We start from the raw sequence: 19,912 nt of genomic DNA, 5'->3' as shown, positions 1-19,912 counted from the left end.
TCAATGGTCTCCAGTCTCTTACTCAGGACATTCATATGCGGATCTCAGGGCAGCACACTAGTGAAGAAGCAAGCAGAGAGCTCTAGACTTAGCTCTGGAATCCTTACTCTTTCGTGGTGACAGCGTGGGTGGGAGATGGAAAGAAGGGCTGAGGAGGCAGTTAGAAAGGGGCTCATGGTCCCTCCCTCAAAAATTCTACCTTGCCTTTTTCACATTCAAGAAACAAGACACTGGGAGAACAGAGAGAACCAAGGATTTGAAACTCAAAGTACTTTCTGTACCTAATAACCATGACAAGCAGATTTTGAGAACTAGACAAAAATGAACTAAAGAGGTGGGAGTGGGGGAGGGTTGCAGAAATGCTCGGGCAGGGGCAGTCCTACTGGTTTTAGTGGGAAAGGAATTACTGAGCTATATATAGACAGAGAGCTTTGAAATCTCTCTCCCTACCTCTATCTCTATCCAAAATAAAACTTCAAAGCCTAAGCAGGACCCTTCCTAAATAGCCCTTTTCAACTTTTCTAGCTGTACTTTTTGTTACATCCTGTCACCTACCCTAAGTTACAGTTGTACCTGACTATTTGCTAACCACTTATTCAGTGGATATTTATTGAGCACCTACTACATCCTAAGCAACAGGCAAATAAATAAGAATATGATGTGTTAAATGAATTTATTCCTATGTGATGGCATAAGCATACGTAGAAACTATTCTTTATCTTTCCGTCTCTGTGCCCTTGAACGTGGCTTGCAGTTTTGCCCCTTCCTGGCCCTCTGAGCTGAGGCCCTTCTCTCTAGAGCAGTCTTTGGCATTTTTGATGGAGAATTGGGAAGAAACTGGAAGGCAGGAAGAAAAGCCAGGGCAGGAGTGTGGAGGCCAGGGCTGGAGGAAATTTTTAAGGGCTGTGTTCTGTGAGTATAATAACTGATAGGTGAATGAGAAAGAAAGCAAGGGATTTTACGGAGAACTATTGGTGATTCTGTATTTCTTTCTGGGTGTAAAGAACTACAAGTAAAGACCATGAATAGTTTTAGCAATTGCTTTTGGTTTCACAGAGAGCATCCTTTGGATGTAGACAGCACTGTGCAGGCATGATATATGCTTTTCGCATTTAATCATTGGACCAATATTCATGGAGTGCCATGTATGTGTGGTCGCCATGCAGGGCTGAACAAAACAGACCTGGTCCCTCTCCTCTTAAAACTTGAAAATATTCAATAAACAAATATTGAGTTACATATTGTGATGTGTATTTTGAAGGAAAGAAAGAAGCACAGTGTCGTGAGTGTTAACTGGGGAACTGCTTTATGTCTTCGGAACACATCATCCTGCTCTTCACACTTTTTGATGCTGAAGTACTTTTTCTGATAGTGGACTCTATCAAAAATCCTAATAATATACTGAAAAGCTCAAATGTCACGGTCTTCAGGATGCTATGTCATGTCTCCCATTTAAGCTGTTCTCTCCTGGCACGTTGCTTTTATAAAACACAACTCTGCTGAGTGTATACCTGTTGTACAGTGACCAACTGTCTCTGTTTGCCCACATTGAGCAGCTTCCTGGCATGAGTTGGTCACCCTAACCTGTTGACAAGTCTGTCTTCCCCATTATATCCAACACTCCAGGAGGGAAAGGAAGCCTTCTTATCTCTATTCATGCAACAACTTGCATGTAGAAATAGAGTTAATATTAACAACAATAATAATAGCTTACACTTGAGTGTTGACTATATTCCAGGCCCTATGCTTGCTTAACTCCTTGCAACAAGCAAACAAACTTCTTCCTTCTATAGAGAAACTGAGGCTAAGCCAGTTAAGCCCAGGATTTGAGAGGCTGGGGCTGAAAAAGAGAACCTCTTAATCACCACTCCCCGTACTAGCACAGCAGTCCTCCAACTTTTTGATCTCAGGTTCTCTCTACACTCCTAAAAATCATTAATAACCCCCCAAAACTTTTGTGTGGGAGATGTCTAGTACATCAGAAATTAAAACTGAGAACTTAAAAAATATATATTTTATTTAAACATCAATGTGCATTCACATCAATAACACATTTTGTAAGTAAAAAATAACTATTTTCCAAAATAATGGTTTTGTGAGAAGAGTGGCAAATCCCTTTAATGTCTGGCTTAACAGAAACCCCCTGGATTTTCACATCTGCTTCCACGTTCAATCTGTTACAAATATGTATCATGTAGCCTCTGGAAAACTCCACTGTACACTGGTGAAAGAAAATGAAAAAGGCAAATAACTTCTTTGTATGACTATGAAAATTGTTTTGCCTTCGGAGACCCCCTGAGTCCTTGGATACTTTGGCAGGCACCGCTGTACTGTATAAAACAATTCACTCTTTCCAATGCCTTTGTGGCAGGCCTCAGGGGAAGAGGTAACCACTGGTTTGCACTAATGTCGGGCTTTGGTTATATACGGCCTGGGCCTTGCGAAGGACACCAGCGAGGAGACAGAGAGGTGCCTCCCCTCGTCCAAACCTTAACCTGCAAGCTCTTCGCGGATTGCCCACAAGTGGCTAGACCTTGGCCTACAACTCCCGGCAGAGCTCGCGGCAGGGGGCGTGTATTCACAGGCGCGAGGAGCGTGGGTGACTCTAGCCGAGTGACGAAGTAAGGGGGCGTGTCTGTTTTGGGGCAGGCGCGGTGCCACAATTGGGTAATCCGGGAAGAGGGGGCGGAGCCAGTGTTTGGGTCAGCCAATGGTTTGCAGTCAGACGGAAGGGGGGGATGGGGCGTGGCTGGACTGGCTCGGGGCTGCGTGGGGCTCACCGAACCCGGGAACGCGGGTGTCGTTGGTGGGAACGCGTAGTCCTGGGACCGCCGAGTCTGGGCGCGGGAGATGGCGGCGCGATGGAGCAGCGAGAACGTGGTGGTGGAGTTCCGCGACTCCCAGGTGAGCTCGGGGCCTAATGGAGCCTTTTAAGCATGCGCCCTTCCTGGTTCCCCTCCCCCACGCTGCCGGGTCATTCTTGAGGGCGGCGGGGCGACCCCCAGTCCGGGCTGGAGAGATGGGCAAGGGAGTGACCCGGACCTGTCAGACCCAAGCGGGTGAGGGGATCCTTGATGACCGTTGCGGGTGTTTGGGGCTGGCATGGGCGGGGTTTCGGGGTTCCCCTCGTGGATACCGGGAGTGGGGTCTCCCTGGGGACATCGAATTGCAGAGATTGCGCGCTAGTGAGCGCTGAGGGGAGGCTTCCCATGACCACGGTGGTGAGCGAGGGGGTTTAGGTACCCCTGCGCCTAGTGACTTTGGGCAAGTCGCAGAACTTATTTGAGCCTCTCAGATGCATGGACTTAACCCTGCCTCACAGGTCTTTGGAGTGGATTCGATAAAAAAAAAACTGCATGCAAAGTGCCTGTTTCGCGCCTAAGCTTTTAAGTGGTTACTGATGCTAGGATAGTGGAAAATACCGTAGGTGAATAGGAGTATGCACTGCATGTATTGCCTGCGTTCGAATCCCGCCTCAGCTCTTAGCCTGTCATCACCCTCTGCGCATGTTTTCTCACCTGTAAGAGGTGCAAATCGTACCTACCTCATAGGGTTGCTGTGAGAATTTTATGAGGTCATACATTTAGAATGTGTGGCACAGTGCTGGACACATAGTAAGCCCAAAAGAACGCTAGTATTTACTAGGAATTTTTACCATTTTTCTATTTCGTTCCTTCCATATGCCGGGCCTTGTGCTAAGTGATCTACATTTCCTTTTTCTAATTCATGAAAGAACCATGCAAGATAAGTAGATTTTTTTTTTTTTTTTCCCAGCAGGGAAGCTGATCCCCACTTGGCTGATCCCAAGTGACTTGGCCAAGGCCTCCCATTATGGGGTCGCATTGGGATTTGAACCCAGGCATCTGGCCCCAGGGCCTTGTTGTGCTCATTACACTGCTCTGCTTCAGACTGTATGAGCCTGTCGTACAGTCGTTTTACAATAAATATCATGCCCCCCCTTTCCCCAGCACCTAGGACACTGTGTTGGTGATTCTCTTCATGTATCGAACACATAATTTATTGAATACCTTCAGTGTGCCAGACTTCCATTCAGTCATTTTTTCAGTAACGGTTTATTGAGCTTTTGACAGGTGCACACTGTACCAGGCACCGTGTTGGTGCGCGGGTGATTTATACTGAAGGGGAATCTGGATTTACGATAAGGGGGTGATGTGGTTTCTTCTTTCTAAAACCTATCCCTTCTTTTGCCGTAAAGATGCATGAGGGGAGAACTTCCCACCAATTTGCTCTATGGCTGCCCTTGATACATAGTGCCCATGGAGAATTTGAGCAACCGCATTTGGGTGAAAGGATCCTAAAGCACTTTGCACTGTCAGCATGGTGTCTCTGGGAGGAAGAAATATGCCAGACTCCCAGGGGAAAAGAACCATATTCCTGTTACCCTTTTTGTTAATTGCTTTCACTGGGGACTAAGAAGAGAATCATGTGTCCTACCTCTGAGCTTGCTAATTTGGAAGCTACTAATCTGCAAACCCTTTAATTTTCACAGAAACCCAGGTAGTCTCACCCCTACTTCTCTACACAGATGTAATTGAAAAGACCTGCAGAGAGGGTGTTGACACATATATTAGGATGCTATGAAGTCGTATCAAATAATTAAACCGAAACAGCAGTTGTCATAGTAAGAGAACAAACTAAATTGGGTAATTTAACTGCCTTGTGGGAGTTTCTGTTTTTCTTTCTGATTTTTCTATTCATTTGGAAGGGTGAGTCTTAGTGTGAATTAGCATGGTTTTGTAGTTGATTTTGGTGATCACTGGGAGGGGTGGGGACTCATTTTATTAACTATTTCATTAATGTAGAAAGAAAAAGTTAAAACTCTTCACACCGCCTTTCTGAAAAGGCAGAACAATAAACTTTTCCAAACAGCCCACCACCTTTTTTTTTTTTTTTGGCTGCATTGGGTCTTCGTTGGTGTGACCCCACCACTTTTAAAAATCATTTAAAAAATTTAAAGCTTTTAGGTTTTTCAGAGAAAAACCCCAGTCTGAAAGGTGAAACTTTTTTACATTTTATATGTGTCATTTACTTTATAAAACAGATGTTACTTTCACCGATTAATAGTGAGGAAGCTGTGCTGCTTGGCATCTACTCTGAAGTGGTCCCTGGAATCGATGAGTGTGAACGCTAAGAAAGCTTAGCGATAGTTTTCTAGAGCAACACCATCCACTAGAACTTTCTGAGATGATGGAAATGTGGCTCTTCAACACTTGAAATGGGGTAGTGTGACTGAAACAGTGTTTTGTTTTGTTTTGTTTTTCTGGTACGTGGGCCTCTCACTGTTGTGGCCTCTCCCGTTGCGGAGCACAGGCTCCAGACGCGCAGGCTTAGCGGCCATGGCTCACGGGCCCAGCCGCTCTGTGGCATGTGGGATCTTCCCGGACCGGGGCACGAACCCGTGTCCCCTGTATCGGCAGGCGGACTCTCAACCACTGCGCCACCAGGGAAGCCTAAGACAGTGTATTTTAATTAATTAAAAAATAAATTTATTGTATTTATTTATTTTTGGTTGCGTTGGGTCTTCGTTGCTGCACACGGGCTTTCTCTAGTGGCGAGCGGGGGCTACTCTTCGTTGCGGTGCTCAGGCTTCTCATTGTGGTGGCTTCTCTTTGTTGCAGAGCATGGGCTTTAGGTGTGCAGGCTTCAGTAGTTGTGGCATGCGGGTTCAGTACTTGTGGCTCGCTGGCTCTAGAGCACAGGCTCAGTAGTTGTGGTGCACGGGCTTAGTTGCTCAGGGGCATGTGGGATCTTCCTGGACCAGGGCTGGAACCCGTGTCCCCTGCATTGGCAGGTGGATTCTTAACCACTGCGCCACCAGGGACGTGGGATCTTTGTTGAAGCAGGCGGGATCTTTTGTTGCCGTGCGTGGGCTCTTCATTGTGGTGTGCGGGCTCCTCTCTAGTTGTGGCATGCAGGCTCCTCTCTAGTTGTGGCGCGCAGGCTCCTTTCTAGTTGTGGCGTGTGTGTTTTCTCTTTAGTTGTGGTGCGCAGGCTCCAGAGCGCATGGGCTCTGTAGTTTGCAGCACGTGGTCTCTCTAGTTGAGGCTCCCAGGCTCAGTAGTTGTGGCACGCAGGCTTAGTTGCCCCGCGGCATGTGAGATCTTCGCTCCCTGACCAAGGATCGAACGCGTGTCCCCTGCGTTGGAGGGTAGATTCTCTACCACTGGACCACCTGGGAAGTCCCAGCACAAGATATCTTAACATTTGTATGTGTCCTTTTCAATTTCTTTCGTTAATGTTTTATAGTTTTCAGTATACATGTCTTTCACCTCCTTGGTTAAATTTATTTCTAGGTTGTAAATGGGATTGTTTGATGCAATTGTAAATGGGATTGTTTTCTTTATATCTTGTCCTGATGATGTATTAGTGTATATTAGTGTATAGAAATGCTACAGATTTTTGTGTATTAATTTTGTATCCCACAACTTTATTTAATTAGTTTATTAGTTCTAACAGGTTTTTGATGGAGTCTTTAGAGTTTTCTGTATTTAATGTCATGTCTTCTGCAAATGGTGACAGTTTTACTTCTTCCATTCAAATTTTGATACCTTTTATTTCTTTTTCTTGCCTAATTTGCTCTGGCTAGGACTTCCAATACTGTGTTGAATAGATGTGACAAGAGTGGGCATCCTTGTCTTGTTCCTGATCTTAGAAGAAAGGCTTTCAGTTTTTCATTGTTGAGTATGATGTTAGCTGTGGGCTTGTCATATATGGACTTTATTATGTTGAGGTACGTTCCCTCTATATTTACTTTGTTGAGAGTGTTTATCATGAATGGACGTTGAATTTTGTCAAATGCTTTTTCTGCATCTATTGAGATGTTCACATGATTTTTATTCTTCATTTTGTTAACGTGGTGTATCACATTGACTGATTTGTGGTTATTGAATCATCCTTGCATCCAAGGAATAAGTCACACTATGATCCTTTTAATGTCTTGTTGAATTCAGTTTGCTAATATTTTGTTGAGGATTTTTGCATCTGTGTTCATCAGGGATATTGGCCTGTAATTTTCTTTTCTTGTGATGTCCTTATCTGGTTTTGGTATCAGGGTAATACTGACTTCATAAAATGAGTTTGGAAGAGTTCCCTGCTCTTACGGTTTTTGGAAAAGTTTGAGAAGGTTTGGTATTAAGTCTTCTTTGGATGTTTTGTAGAATTCACCAGTGAAGCTCTCTGGTCCTGGACTTTAGTTTGTTAGCAGGTTTTTGATTACTGATTCAGTCTTTTTTTTTTTTTTTTTGCAGTACGTGGGCCTCTCACTGCTGTGGCCTCTCCCGTTGCGGAGCACAGGCTCCGGACGTGCAGGCTCAGCGGCCATGGCTTACGGGCCCAGCCACTTCGCGGCATGTGGGATCTTCCTGGACCGGGGCACAAACTCGTGTCCCCTGCATCAGCAGGTGGACTCCCAGCCACTGCGCCACCAGGGAAGCCCTGATTCAGTCTTTTTAATAGTAATCAGTCTGTTCAGATTTTCTGTTTCATCATGATTCAATCTTAGTAGATTGTAAGTTTCTAGGAATTTACCCGTTGCTTTTAGGTTGTCCAGTTTGTTGGTATATAATAGTTCATAGTAGTCTCTTATGATGCTTTGTATTTCTGTGGTATCAGTTGTAATATGTCCTCTTTCATTGCTGATTTTATTTCAGCCCTCTCCCGATTTTTCTTGGTGAGGCTAGCCATAAGCTTGTCAATTTTGTTTATCTTTTCAAGGAACCAGCTCTTAGTTTCATTGATCTTCTCTATTGTCTTTTTTTTTTTTTTTTGGCTGCTCCATGTGGCATGCGGAACTTCCCTGACCAGAGATCGAACCCATGCCCCCTGCATTGAGAGTGTGGAGTCTTAACCACTGGACCGCCAGGGAAGTCCCTGTTATTTTCTTTCATTCTACTAACTTTGGGCTTCTTTTGTTCTTTTTCTAGTTCCTTGAGGTGTAAAGTTAGATTGTTTATTTGAGACTTTTCTTGTTTTTTGAGATAGACATTTATTGCTATGAACTTCCCTCTTAGAACTGCTATTGCTGCATCCCACAATTTTTTGTTTGTTGTATTTCCATTTTTCTTTGTCTCAAGGTATTTTTAAAATTTCTTTTTATTTCTTCTTTGACCCATTTGTTTTTCAGTAGCATGTTGTTTAATTTCTACATATTTGTGAATTTTCTGCCAGTTTTGTTTGAGTAATTAATTTCTCATTTTATACCATTGTGGTTAGAAAAGACGCTTGATATGATTTCAGTCCTCTTAAATTTATTAAGACTTGTTTTGTGGCCTAACATATGATCTATCCTGGAAAATTTTTCATGCACACTTCAGAAGAATGTGTATTCTGTTGCTTTTTTTTTTTTTAATTTTATGTTTGGCTGTGTCTGGTCTTAGGTGTGGCATGCAGGATCTTTTGTTGTGGTGCACGGTCTTCTTCTCTAATTGCAGCACATGGGCTTCTCTCTAGTTGTGGTGCAGAGGCTTAGTTGCCCTGTGGCCTGTAGGATCTTAGTTCCCTGACTAGGGATCAAACCTGCGTCTCCTGCATTGGAAGGCGGATTCTTAACCACTGGACCACCAGGGAAGTCCCTGTTCTGTTGCTTTTGGATGGAATATTTTAGATATAACTGTTATGTCTATCTGACCAAATGTGTTGTTTAAGGCTGATGTTTCCTTATTGACTTTCTATCTGGATGATCCATCCATTGAGGCAAGTTGGGCATTAAAATTCTCTAATATTATATTGTTGTCTGTTTCTTCTCTTAGGCCTGCTAATACGTGCTTTATATATTTAGGGGCTCCTATATTTAGTGCATAAATGTTTATAAACATTATATCCTCTTGTTGGATTAACCCCTTTATCATTATGTAACACCTATCTTTTTTTTGTATTTATTTACTTATTTGTTTATTTATTTTAACATCTTTATTGGAGTATAATTGCTTTACAGTGTTGTGTTAGTTTCTGCTGTATAACCAAGTGAATCAGCTATATGTATACATATATCCCCATATCCCCTCCCTCTTGCATCTTCCTCCCACCCTCCCTAACCCACCCCTCTAGGTGGTCACAAAGCCCCGAGCTGACCTCCCTGTGCCATGCAGTTGCTTCCCACTAGCCATCTATTTTACATTTGGTAGTGTAACACCTGTCTTTGTCTCTGCTAACAGTCTTTGTTTTAACGTCTATTCTGTCTGATAGAAGTATAGCTACTCCAGCTTTCTTCTGGTTTCCATTTGCATAGAATATCTTTTTCCATTCCTTCACTTTCAGTCTGTATGTCCTTCCATCTAGAGCGAGTATCCTGTAGGCAGCATATAGATGGATCCTGCTTTTTTTATCCATTCAGTCACTCTTTGTGTTTTGATTGGAGAATTTAGTCCTTTTACATTTGAAGTAATTATTGATAGGTTTCCCCTGTTAATAACATTTTACACTAGTATGGTACATTTTCCACAGTTAATGAATCAATATTGATATATTAACCAAAATGCATATTTAACTCAGATATCCTTACTTTTTACCTAATGTCTTTTTTCTGTTCTGGGATTCCATCCAGGATACATGATATTTAGTTGTCATGTCTCCTCAGACAGATGTCTCCTCTGCCCCTTGCATTGAGAGCATGGAGTCTAACCACTGGACCACCAGGGAAGTCCCAGATTTTTTTTTTTTTTTTGCAGTATGCGGGCCTCTCACTGCTGTGGCCTCTCCCGTTGCGGAGCACAGGCTCCGGACGCGCAGGCTCAGCCGCCATGGCTCACGGGCCTAGCCGCTCCACGGCATGTGGGATCCTCCCGGACCGGGGCACGAACCCATGTCCCCTGCATCGGCAGGCGGACTCTCAACCACTGCGCCACCAGGGAAGCCCTTTTTTTTTTTAAAAAAAGCCACTACACTTTCCTTCTTTAAAAAAAAAAAAATTGTTTATTTATTTTGGCTGCATTGGGTCTTCATTGCTGCGCACAGGCTTTCTCTAGTTGGGGCGAGTGGGGACTACTCTTCATCGCAGTGCGCGGGCTTCTCATTTCTGTGGCTTCTCTTGTTGCGGAGCACGGGCTCTAGGTGCGCGGGTTTCAGTAGTTGTGGCACGTGGGCTTAGTAATTGTGGCTTGCGGGCTCTAGAGCTCAGGCTCAGTAGTTGTGGCGCACGGGCTTAATTGCTCCGCGGCATGTGAGATCTTCTTGGACGGGGGCTCAAACCCGTGTCCCCTACGCTGGCAGGCAGATTCTTAACCACTGCGCCACCAAGGAAGCCCAGGAAGAGAGGTCTGAAGTGATCTTTAATGTCATGCTCAGGCTGTGGGGAACCACTAAGGGAGTGTGAGCAAGCAAGCAGCATAGCCAGAGGTATGTCCTGCAACAGCCCTGAGGGTGGAGGGAGCAAGGCTGGTGACAGGCGGGAGGACCGACAAAGGCCTGAGCTGAGGCAGAGACAGGAAGAAATGGATGGATTAGGAACAGACTTTCCTAGCTGTTCCTTCAAGTGTCCAAAGCTAGGAAGAGTCCAGGAGGCAGTCATGTCACGAAGCCAGTGGTTTTAAGGAGGGAGATCATGAGTTCTGATGCTGCCACAGGATCAAGTAAAACAGCCAGTAAACAGCCAACAGTGCAGGAGGCCAGTGACAACCTGTGCTGGACCATTTTTTATTGTTGTCCACCAGAGAGATGGTAGAAGAGGGTTCTGAATCCAGTCTGACATAAAGCCCATGCACATCCTTTCTGCTGCACCAGATGAACTGTGTTTTATGTCTGCAGAAATGCCATGTAGAAACTTTCTTCCTTTTGATGCAACGCAGTCACCTAGATTAGTGAGAATGTGTATGTACACCAAGGGCCAGAATCTTGGGGCCACCTTAGGATTCTTGCTACCACACACACTCTAGAAAGATGGTACCGTCCCTGGTTGGAGGTACCATCTTGCCCTCTTTCATACCCTTAATGTATACATTACACAGAAGAGTTCTGGAAATGGCATCTCATTTCACTGCCTGCTTTTCCAGCTGGGCTATTCTCTGCTCATGACTCTAGTGGAATGAAGGATGCATAATAATCCCTTTTCAGCCTCCAGTGAAAGCACTCTGGCTTCTTGTCCCTAATGTTACCTGTGACGTGTTTCTTGAGGGTGTACAAGTGAGAAACCCATTAATAAGACCAGCGAGAGTGAGGAAGAGAATTTCTGTTTACCATTTGTGATGTGTGAGTGTAGCAGAATGTACAAAATGCATTCTCTCTTGATAGACTCTTGGAAAGAACTTAGAGCATTTAATAACCGAACAATGGCACAAACTGTTTCAGATAATGCCCTGAGAATACAGCAGGACTTGAACTTGTCCAAATAAGAGAATTTAGGGCTATAACTCCCATGATTAAAATTAGCCTCACGCTCCAGCCTGAATGTAGATTTGTTTGGTTCGGTGTGGTCTTTGGGAAATTGGACATCAGATCCTGAAAAGATGGTGATCCCTAGGAACTGGGAGACCTGGGAAATGGAAGGCAGTAAAAGGTGCTGGAAATCTCAGATTAAATGGGAACTGGGCATCTCAATGACAAGAATGTGACCGTGGATTCAACAGAGGTGGTGTTTGAATATTACCAATTGCCATTCGGCTTGGAGGAGGAGTCCATGCCCTTTGGGAAGGCATGGATAGTGTGTGTATGTGTGTATATGTGTGTGTATGTGTGTGTGTGCGTGTGTGTGTGTGAGAGAGAGAGAGAGAGAGAGAGAGAGGGAGAGAAAGAGAGAGAGAGAGAGAGAGAGAGAGAGAGAGAGAGAGAGAGAGAGAGAGAGAGAGAAAGATGTCCCAGGTTAGATTGTGTGTAGCCCTGGTCTCAGGGGGAACAGACAACTGCTGCCCTATTGTGGAAGGTGAATGTGAGATTTGAATGAGAATTAGCAGGGGGTTAAGGTATCCACTGTAGAAAACTGCCAGCCGGGGACTGCCTGGGCCATGGGAAGAGGAAGACCCACAGGTGTCTACCTGCCTGTCTTCTCTAACCTGAGCTGGCTTTGCTGGCAGAACTGAATCTGTGTTCTCTCTCACAGGCAACTGCAATGTCTGTGGACTGTCTGGGGCAGCATGCAGTGCTTTCCGGGTAAGTGAGCTTACAGCGTTCGTCTGCCACTATTTCTGGGAACAAATTGCAAATCAAGAGGTTTCTGGGAAATTGGAAAATACTTTCTTATTTAAGGATTACAGTCATAGGGTTTAGTTCTGCTGTCCTAGTGACCTCAGTGGTAGTTGTGGGGATTATTTGCAGTTTATTTTTTTCTCTGCCCTAACAGGTGAGCAGTAAAATTCCTTTGAAATGTTAGTGACTGGTAGCTTGGTCTTGAAATTGCCATTTTCTGTTTAGTGCATGGACTCTTCAGAAGGATGTTGTCTGGTACGGTCTAACAGGTAGCTAGTTCCTAGGATTGAGAGGATCTGGGTTACAGTTTGGCCATTGATTATGAGCCCCTGGACATTTATTCATTTGGCCTCCCTTGACTTTGGTTTTCTCATGAAGCAATTCTATTTCATCATGAAGAAGTTGAACTACATAATTTCTGTAGTGTCTTCTGGTTCAAAATTAAGATTCTGGCAATTAAGGTCCCTGCATTTGCTAATCATCCTAACATTGTACCAGTATGATAACATTTAATGGTCAGAGTCCCTTTCCTTTCATGTTGCTCTAGATTACTACCTCTCAGATTTAGCTATATGTTCATTAACTTAGTTGTTTATGAACCCATTTATAAAATGAAGTGTTTTCTATTCATTATTTTATTTTGAAATCATGTTTTAAATTACTTTTAAATAAAACCATAGCAAACATTAATTCAGAAGGATATACCATGGAAAATAAGTTTCCCTCCTACCTCTGACTCCACTCCCCAGAGACAGTTATTGATACCATTTTCTTGTGTCACCCTGAATGCATAGATAGGAAAAATTGGTATGTCTCTTTTCTGCCCCAGCCAAACTCACTTTTTTAAAAAATAGCTTTATCGAGATATAATTCACATACCATGCAATTCACCCTTTTAAAAAAATTATTTATTTTACTTATTTTTGGCTGCATTAGGTCTTCATTGCTGTGCGTGGGCTTTCCCTAGGTGAGGCAAGCAGGGGCTACTCTTCCTTGGGGTGCGCAGGCTTCTCATTGTCATGGCTTCACTTGTTGCACAGCATGGGTTCTAGAGCGCAGGCTCAGTAGTTGTGGCCCACGGGCTTAGTTGCTTCACAGCATATGGGTCTTAACGGGCCAGCGATCGAACCCGTGTCCCCTGCATTGGCAGGTGGATTCTTAACCACTGCACCACCAGGGAAGCCCCCCACCTCACCTTTTTCCCCACCCTGATCTCACTCACCAGAGGCAACCAGTTAAGACTCTTTAGCTATTTATTTTGGATTGCTTCTATTTTTCCAAGTGGTATACTACATACACTGCTGTATCTTGATTTATCCATCACAGTCAAATTGACTTCTTACAGTAGATGATGAATATTTAGCACTTTTACTTCGGTTGTGAGTTCCCTTATATATATATACCTGGCCTTCCCCCTCCTTCCAATGTAGTCATGTAACAATTGTTGGGTTAAATCAGTATTTGGGGTTCTTTTTCTCAGAGTTATTGTCAAGAGGTCCTATGCCATTCTGATTCTGGACTCTGTATGTGACCTATTTTTTCTCTTTGGAGAAATCCTATCTTTATCCCTAGTGTTATCTTTACCTCTTGTGTGTGTGAAATTTTCACTGTTACCGCTTTGGTATGTGTCTTTTTTCATTCATTGTGCTGGGCACTTAGAGGGACCCTCCTCCCGTTTTTGACATTATTACCTGTTTTATCTAAACAAATTAGAAAAATAACATATACTTGGCATTATGTAGCCATATTAACGACCCATAAAATACTTTCAGGTGCCCTGGAATAACTGTATCTCAAACGTTAGATTTCTCAGTATTGACTGATGTGGATATTGTCATTTGTAGCATTCTAGGAGAGAACGGGATTATATAACTGGAAATCATGCAAGTGTTCTTGTTCTGATGTGTTCTTAGACATGCATACGTCCATGTTATTTTTCAACACGATCTTGAAGTTCACCATTTCATTTTCTTATATTGAACTTTAAAATATGTGTAGTAAGGTGTATGCTTAAGTGAACAGCTCAAATAAATTTACAAATATATACACCCATATGGTCACCATTCAGATTAAAATAACAAGTAATTTTTAGCACCTGGGACGGCCCTTTCAGTCTGGAAATCTGTGTCTTTTAGTTTGGAGAAATTTTCCTGCATTATGTCTTTGATAATTTTCCTCATTCTTTGTGGAGCTTCTCTTAATGCATGTTGGATATCCTGTATGGATTCTCTTCTGAACTTTTGGTCTTTTTGTCTTTCTGTTTTGCATTCCGGGAGTTTTCTTCAACTTTAACTTCCAACCCTTCTGTCAGGTTTTAAAATTTCAACTATAATTTTGTTTCCAAGAGCTCTTGTTCTCTGTTCTTTAAATTATCTTCTTTCATGCCTCTGAGAATATTAATTCTAGGTTTTCTTCTTTCCTCTGTGCCGCCCATTTCCTTTTTTTCCTTTTGGCTGTGTTGGTCTCTGTCTTTCAAGTTTCCTGCTGTGACTGATGCTCATGGACTCTCTGTTAATATTAAAGAGTGAGTGGAATCTCTGTTTACGTGTGCAATGGTGGGATCCACTGTAGGGAGATCAGGTGGGAACTAGGCCCTTTTGTTGGAGGGTGCCCAGATGTCATCATCTCCAGGGCTTTATTGATGTTTTTGTTTTGTTCACTTTCGTTCTTTCTTGGGCTACACACTTCCTCCTGAGAAGAATCCGCTTGTCATTAGTCACCATCTGAAGACTAAAAGCCATGCGTTGTGAGTTCTGAGCAGGGGAAGAGGCCTGAGCATCTCACCCTCCACTTCCTGCCCTGTTTTGAGCACAGCAACTCTCGCTCACCCCCTGCTGTGCCTCTTGTCCCAGGCCCAGGGCTCCTCTGAGGTAGTTTCTCTTCCTCTCCAGCTCCTGCGGGCCTGGATTCCACAGTGTGAACCAGCTCGCTCTGCAGGCACTTGGGTGCTGGTTGTTTTTCCTCTAGATCAGTTACCATTTTTCTGTCGGCTTTCCGTTTCCTCTCTCATTTTCTTTGTGGGTTTCCGTCTTTTATGTTTTCACTCTTATTCTAGTGGGTCTTCAGTGGGGGATGAAGACAAACATGTTATGTCCAATCAGGCATGTTTATCCTGAAGTGCCCACCTTCTGCTGTTCTGCATTTGCCCTGTACTGTCTCTGATTTCCCCTGCTGAAAAACACACCATATATATAGTGCTTGGCCTTTGCCCTGTTTTCATTCTAATGGGAAATGCCGGCCTGCCTGCCATAGGATCAGATGATTCCTTAGGAAGAGGTCAGAGTTTCTAGGTCTTTGTACTATACCAACTTTCTCAGAAGACCCAGAAATTCTCTTAATTTGTGTCTTACCTGTGCTTCCTTTCTCTCTTAATCCATCCCTCCTAGGGTTTCTGCTAGAGTTCTACATGCCATTTTAACTTTCTACTCCCTGTCTGTTCTGAGCGGGGACAATTAATCTTTTTTCTCATTATCGAGCCCACCTGTCCTTGCCGACTCCCGGGGGCTTGGAGCGCTCCCCAACAAAGAACCGCTGATGGCTGCTGAAGAGGTTAATACACATACCAAGGATTTTTTTCTTAAAACAGAAGGAAAATAGGTGAACAAAGGACATCACCGTTTTCAGATCCTTTATATTGATTGGCATCTTGAACATTATTGGCACTTATTATTATTTTCATTATTATTATTTTTTGGTTATTGTTTCCCCTTCTGATAGTGTTAATTTGGTTCCCATCACCAAGTAGTCAACTTGCACGGGAATTTGAGATCTTCTCAAATTATTTAGCTAAGTGATAAGCGAGGTGTTTAATTTTACACACGTTTATTGCACGCAAAGCACTGTGCCTAGTGATGAGGGACATACAAAGATATTCAAGACATGCTCCATACCCCAAACACTCAGTTGGTTTGGGACAGGAACCTTTACGTTAGCAGTTCTGCTACAGAGATAAGTGCTGTGCTGTAGTCCAAATGCAGAGTGTGTCATGGGAGTCGTGTAGAAGCAGCTATGATCCTAACTGGGGGATTGGAAAAGCCTGGGAGAGGGCTGGGCTGGAGCTGAATCTGGTGAAGGAGGTCAGACTTCCATGGATATGGGAGGGAGGACCATCTCTAGAGACAGATCTCACGGGGAGTATGGCTCCCGCTTGCCCAGCAGCCACGAGTTACTCTTGTCACTTGTATGCCTTTCGGAGTCGATCAACGTCATGTACATCTGGGGATTTTTTGAGCACTGCTTGCGAACCGTATGTCATTCCAAATGTGCTTTTCTATCTTAGTGCTAATGCTGTTCTGTTTTCATAATGTTGATGTTGTTTTCCTAGCCGCCGATTCCTATACATCGTCAGTCTAGATGCCCCCTTCGAAGGTCACCGAAAGATCTCACGCCAGAGCAAGTGGGACATTGGAGCCGTACAGTGGAATCCTCATGACAGCTTCGCGCACTATTTTGCAGCCTCGGTGAGCTCATTCAAGGAATACAGGAAAAGGCTTTTATTTTTTTATTTTTATAAATTTATTTATTTATTTATGGCTGTGTTGGGTCTTCATTGCTGCATGCGGGCTTTCTCTAGTTGCGGCGAGTGGGAGCCACTCTTTGTTGCGGTGCACGGGCTTCTCATTGTGGTAACTTGTTGCGGAGCATGGGCTTTAGCTGCATGGGCTTCAGTAGTTGTGGCGCATGGGCTCAGCAGTTGTGGCTTACAAGCTCTAGAGCACAGGCTCAGTAGTTGTGGTGCACGGGCTTAGTTGCTCCGTGGCATATGGGATCTTGCTGGACCAGGGCTCGAACCCATGTCCCCTGCATTGGCAGGCAGATTCTTAACCACTGCGCCACCAGGGAAGCCTGGAAAAGTCTTTTAAATGTGATCTAGGCTGGTAGGTCTGTGTTCTATGTAGAGAAGAGGACATAATCGTCATTTCTCAGGCGGCAAAGAGGGGTTGCATGGTTCTAAAAGGAAGATGGAGGCAATTACAGATTTAAATGTATATGAAAAGAATTGGGGGTACCATCGGTAATTCTAAGAATTGAATCCAGATTTGGAAAGGGAAACAGGTAGATACCTCTATGTCTGTGTGCGATAAGAACCCGTTTTCTGCATGAATGTAACTAGCCAGTGACTGAAAGAGGTTCTAAGGAAGGACCTGGTGAGCTGGTCTGGGGGGGCGACTGTCATTCCTTTCAGAGGGATCAGAAGATTCCATACACCCTTCCACTCAAAGGAAGGGATTCTTTTTTGATTGAATCCTGTTTATATGTGAATTCTTCCAGGGAAAAGATGCATATGTTTCATTAGGTTTTCCAAGGGGTTCACAACTGAAAAAATATCTGGGCTTAGATCATCTCTGGTATCCCTTGCCTGATTCTTTATCAGTGTTCTGTTCTCCTAGGACAATTAGAGACCTAAACCTCTGGCTCCTTTTGCACTGGGCCAGGAGGGCAGTATTTGAAGGAGCCCTTCTCATCCTCCAGGGAATATGACCATTCGCAGTGCTGTCTGGGTCTGTTCTTGTCGGGAATGACAGTCTGTGAGAGGAAAGCATCTCACAAAAGAAAGAAGAGCAATGCTGTCAGCTTTAGAAGGAACAAAAAGCTGCTGTTCCCCGTCATTTCCAAAATAGAATCTGACTGTCTGCCTTGAACCAGGAACAGTGACTAAAGTGGACCTAATCCCTGGGACTGTTGACAGGTCAGGCCAGATCATTCTTCGTGGTGGGCGCTGTCCTGTGCTTTGTAGGAAATTGGCAGCATCCCTGGCCCCTCGCCCACTAGATGCCAGTAGCATCCTCCCCCACCCCCATCGTGACAGCCAAAAATGTCTCTAGGCATTGTCAGGTGTCCCCTGGGAAGCAAAATCTCCCCTGATTGGGAAGCACAGATTTAGGCTGACCCTTCAGTACTAGGCCCAAGTGGATTAATACTGCATGTGTTTGAGAGTGGCAAGAAAGAGCCTTATTTATTTATTTTTTTCAGACAATCATTTAAAGTGAACAATTCAGTATCATTTACTACATTCACAGTGTTATGTAACTGCCACCTTTATCTAGTTCCCAAACATTTCCATCACTCCAAAGGAAACCCCCTTACCATTAAGCAGTAATTCCCCCACCCCCAGCCCCTGGCCACCTGCAGTCTGTGTTCCATCTCTGGATTTAGCCATTCTGGATATTTCATATAAATGCGGTCGTACTATACATGACATTTTGTGTCTGGCTTCTTTATCCACGTCAGAGCATGTATCAGTACTTTACTCCTTTTTATGGCTGAATAATATTCCATCATAGGGATACATCACATTTTGTCTGTTCATCCACTGATGGACATTTGGGCTGGCTGTTATAAATAGTGCCGAGAAGAACATGTACGTGCATGTACTTTTTTTTTAAATAAATTTATCTATTTATTTAATTTATTTTGGCTGTGTTGGGTCTTCGTTGCTGCGCACGGGCTTTCTCCAGTTGCAGCGAGCGGGGGCTACACTTTGTTGCAGTGTGTGGGCTTCTCATTGCAGTGGCTTCTCTCGTTGCGGAGCACCGGCTCTAGGTGCGCAGGCTTCAGTAGTTGTGGCTCGCGAGCTGTAGAGCACAGGCTCAGGAGTTGTGGCGCACAGGTTTAGTTGCTCCACGGCATGTGGGATCTTCCCGGGCCAGGGCTCGCACCTGTGTCGCCTGAATTGGCAGGCGGATTTTTAACCACTGCGCCACCAGGGAAGCCCTGTACATGTACTTTTTTGGGTACTCATTTTCACTTCTTTTGGGTATATTCCTAGGAGTGATTGAAAGGCTATGTGAAGTCTGTGTTTTACTTTTTGAGGAACCATCAAACTGTTTTCTACAATGCACAAGACCGTTTTGCAGTCCCATCAGCAATGCATCAGCATTGCATAGCAATGCACAATCCAGCCTCGCCAAAATTTATTTCCTGTTTTTGTTTTTGTAATTTAAAAATTCTAGCCATCTTAGTGGGTATAAAGTGGTATCTCACTGTGGTTTTGATTTGCATTTCCCTAGTGACTAATGATGTTGAACATCCCTTCACGTGCTGGCTGGCCATTTGTATATCATTTTTTGGAGATATGTTTATTCAAGTCCTTTGCCGATTTTTGAATTGGGTTGTTTGTCTTTTTGCTGTTGAGTTATAAGAGTTCTTTATGTATTCCTGATTACTAGACTCATATCAGGGACATGATTTGCAAATATTTTCTCCAATTCTGTAGATTGTCTTTTTACTTTCTTGATAATGTCTTTTGATACATGAAAGTTTTAATTTTGATGAAGTTCAATTTACTGATTTTTTTTTTCCCTTCATTGCTCTTGGTTGGAAGGCAAGCATTTTCAGGAGAAAGAGCTTTGGAGTTAGGCAAATCTGAGGTCAAGTCCCAGTTTCAACACTCACTGTTTTATCTTGAGCGCCCATCCAACTTTTGGAGCCTCAGTTGCCTCACCTGTGATGTGGGTGATGCCACCCAGTGTGCAGTGTGATGGGAAAGAGCAGAGGGCAGGTTTCTTAAGGTTCCTAGTGCATAAACTGGCACTAGCAGACCCTGGAAATGGCTAGGAATGTTATTATAAGATGGGGGGGGCTTCCCTGGTGGCACAGTGGTTGAGAGTCCGCCTGCCGATGCAGGGGACATGGGTTCGTGCCCTGGTCCGGGAAGATCCCACATGCCGCGGAGCAGCTGGGCCCGTGAGCCATGGCTGCTGAGCCTGCGCGTCTGGAGCCTGTGCTCCGCAACGGGAGAGGCTACAACAGTGAGAGGCCCGCGTACCGCAAAAAA

The 19,912-nt window shown here is 44.1% G+C and overlaps 1 protein-coding gene across 1 annotated transcript in view; it reads left to right on the top strand.

The window, feature by feature from the left end:
- Positions 1-2,805: 2,805 nt before the first annotated feature.
- The window catches only part of WDR59 (WD repeat domain 59), an 83,670-nt gene continuing 66,563 nt past the window's right edge, over positions 2,806-19,912 (top strand). Inside the window, exons 1-3 of the mRNA XM_065898621.1 lie at positions 2,806-2,904; positions 12,050-12,099; positions 16,460-16,595. Of these exons, the coding sequence (XP_065754693.1) occupies positions 2,851-2,904; positions 12,050-12,099; positions 16,460-16,595 (240 nt within the window). The 5' untranslated portion in view covers positions 2,806-2,850. The remainder of the gene's footprint in view (positions 2,905-12,049; positions 12,100-16,459; positions 16,596-19,912) is intronic.

Source organism: Phocoena phocoena, chromosome 20 (genome assembly GCF_963924675.1).
Source record: "Phocoena phocoena chromosome 20, mPhoPho1.1, whole genome shotgun sequence".
Lineage (NCBI taxonomy): Eukaryota > Metazoa > Chordata > Mammalia > Artiodactyla > Phocoenidae > Phocoena > Phocoena phocoena.
Note: the sequence above shows the minus strand (reverse complement) of the source record. Positions and strands in the feature narration are given on the sequence as shown.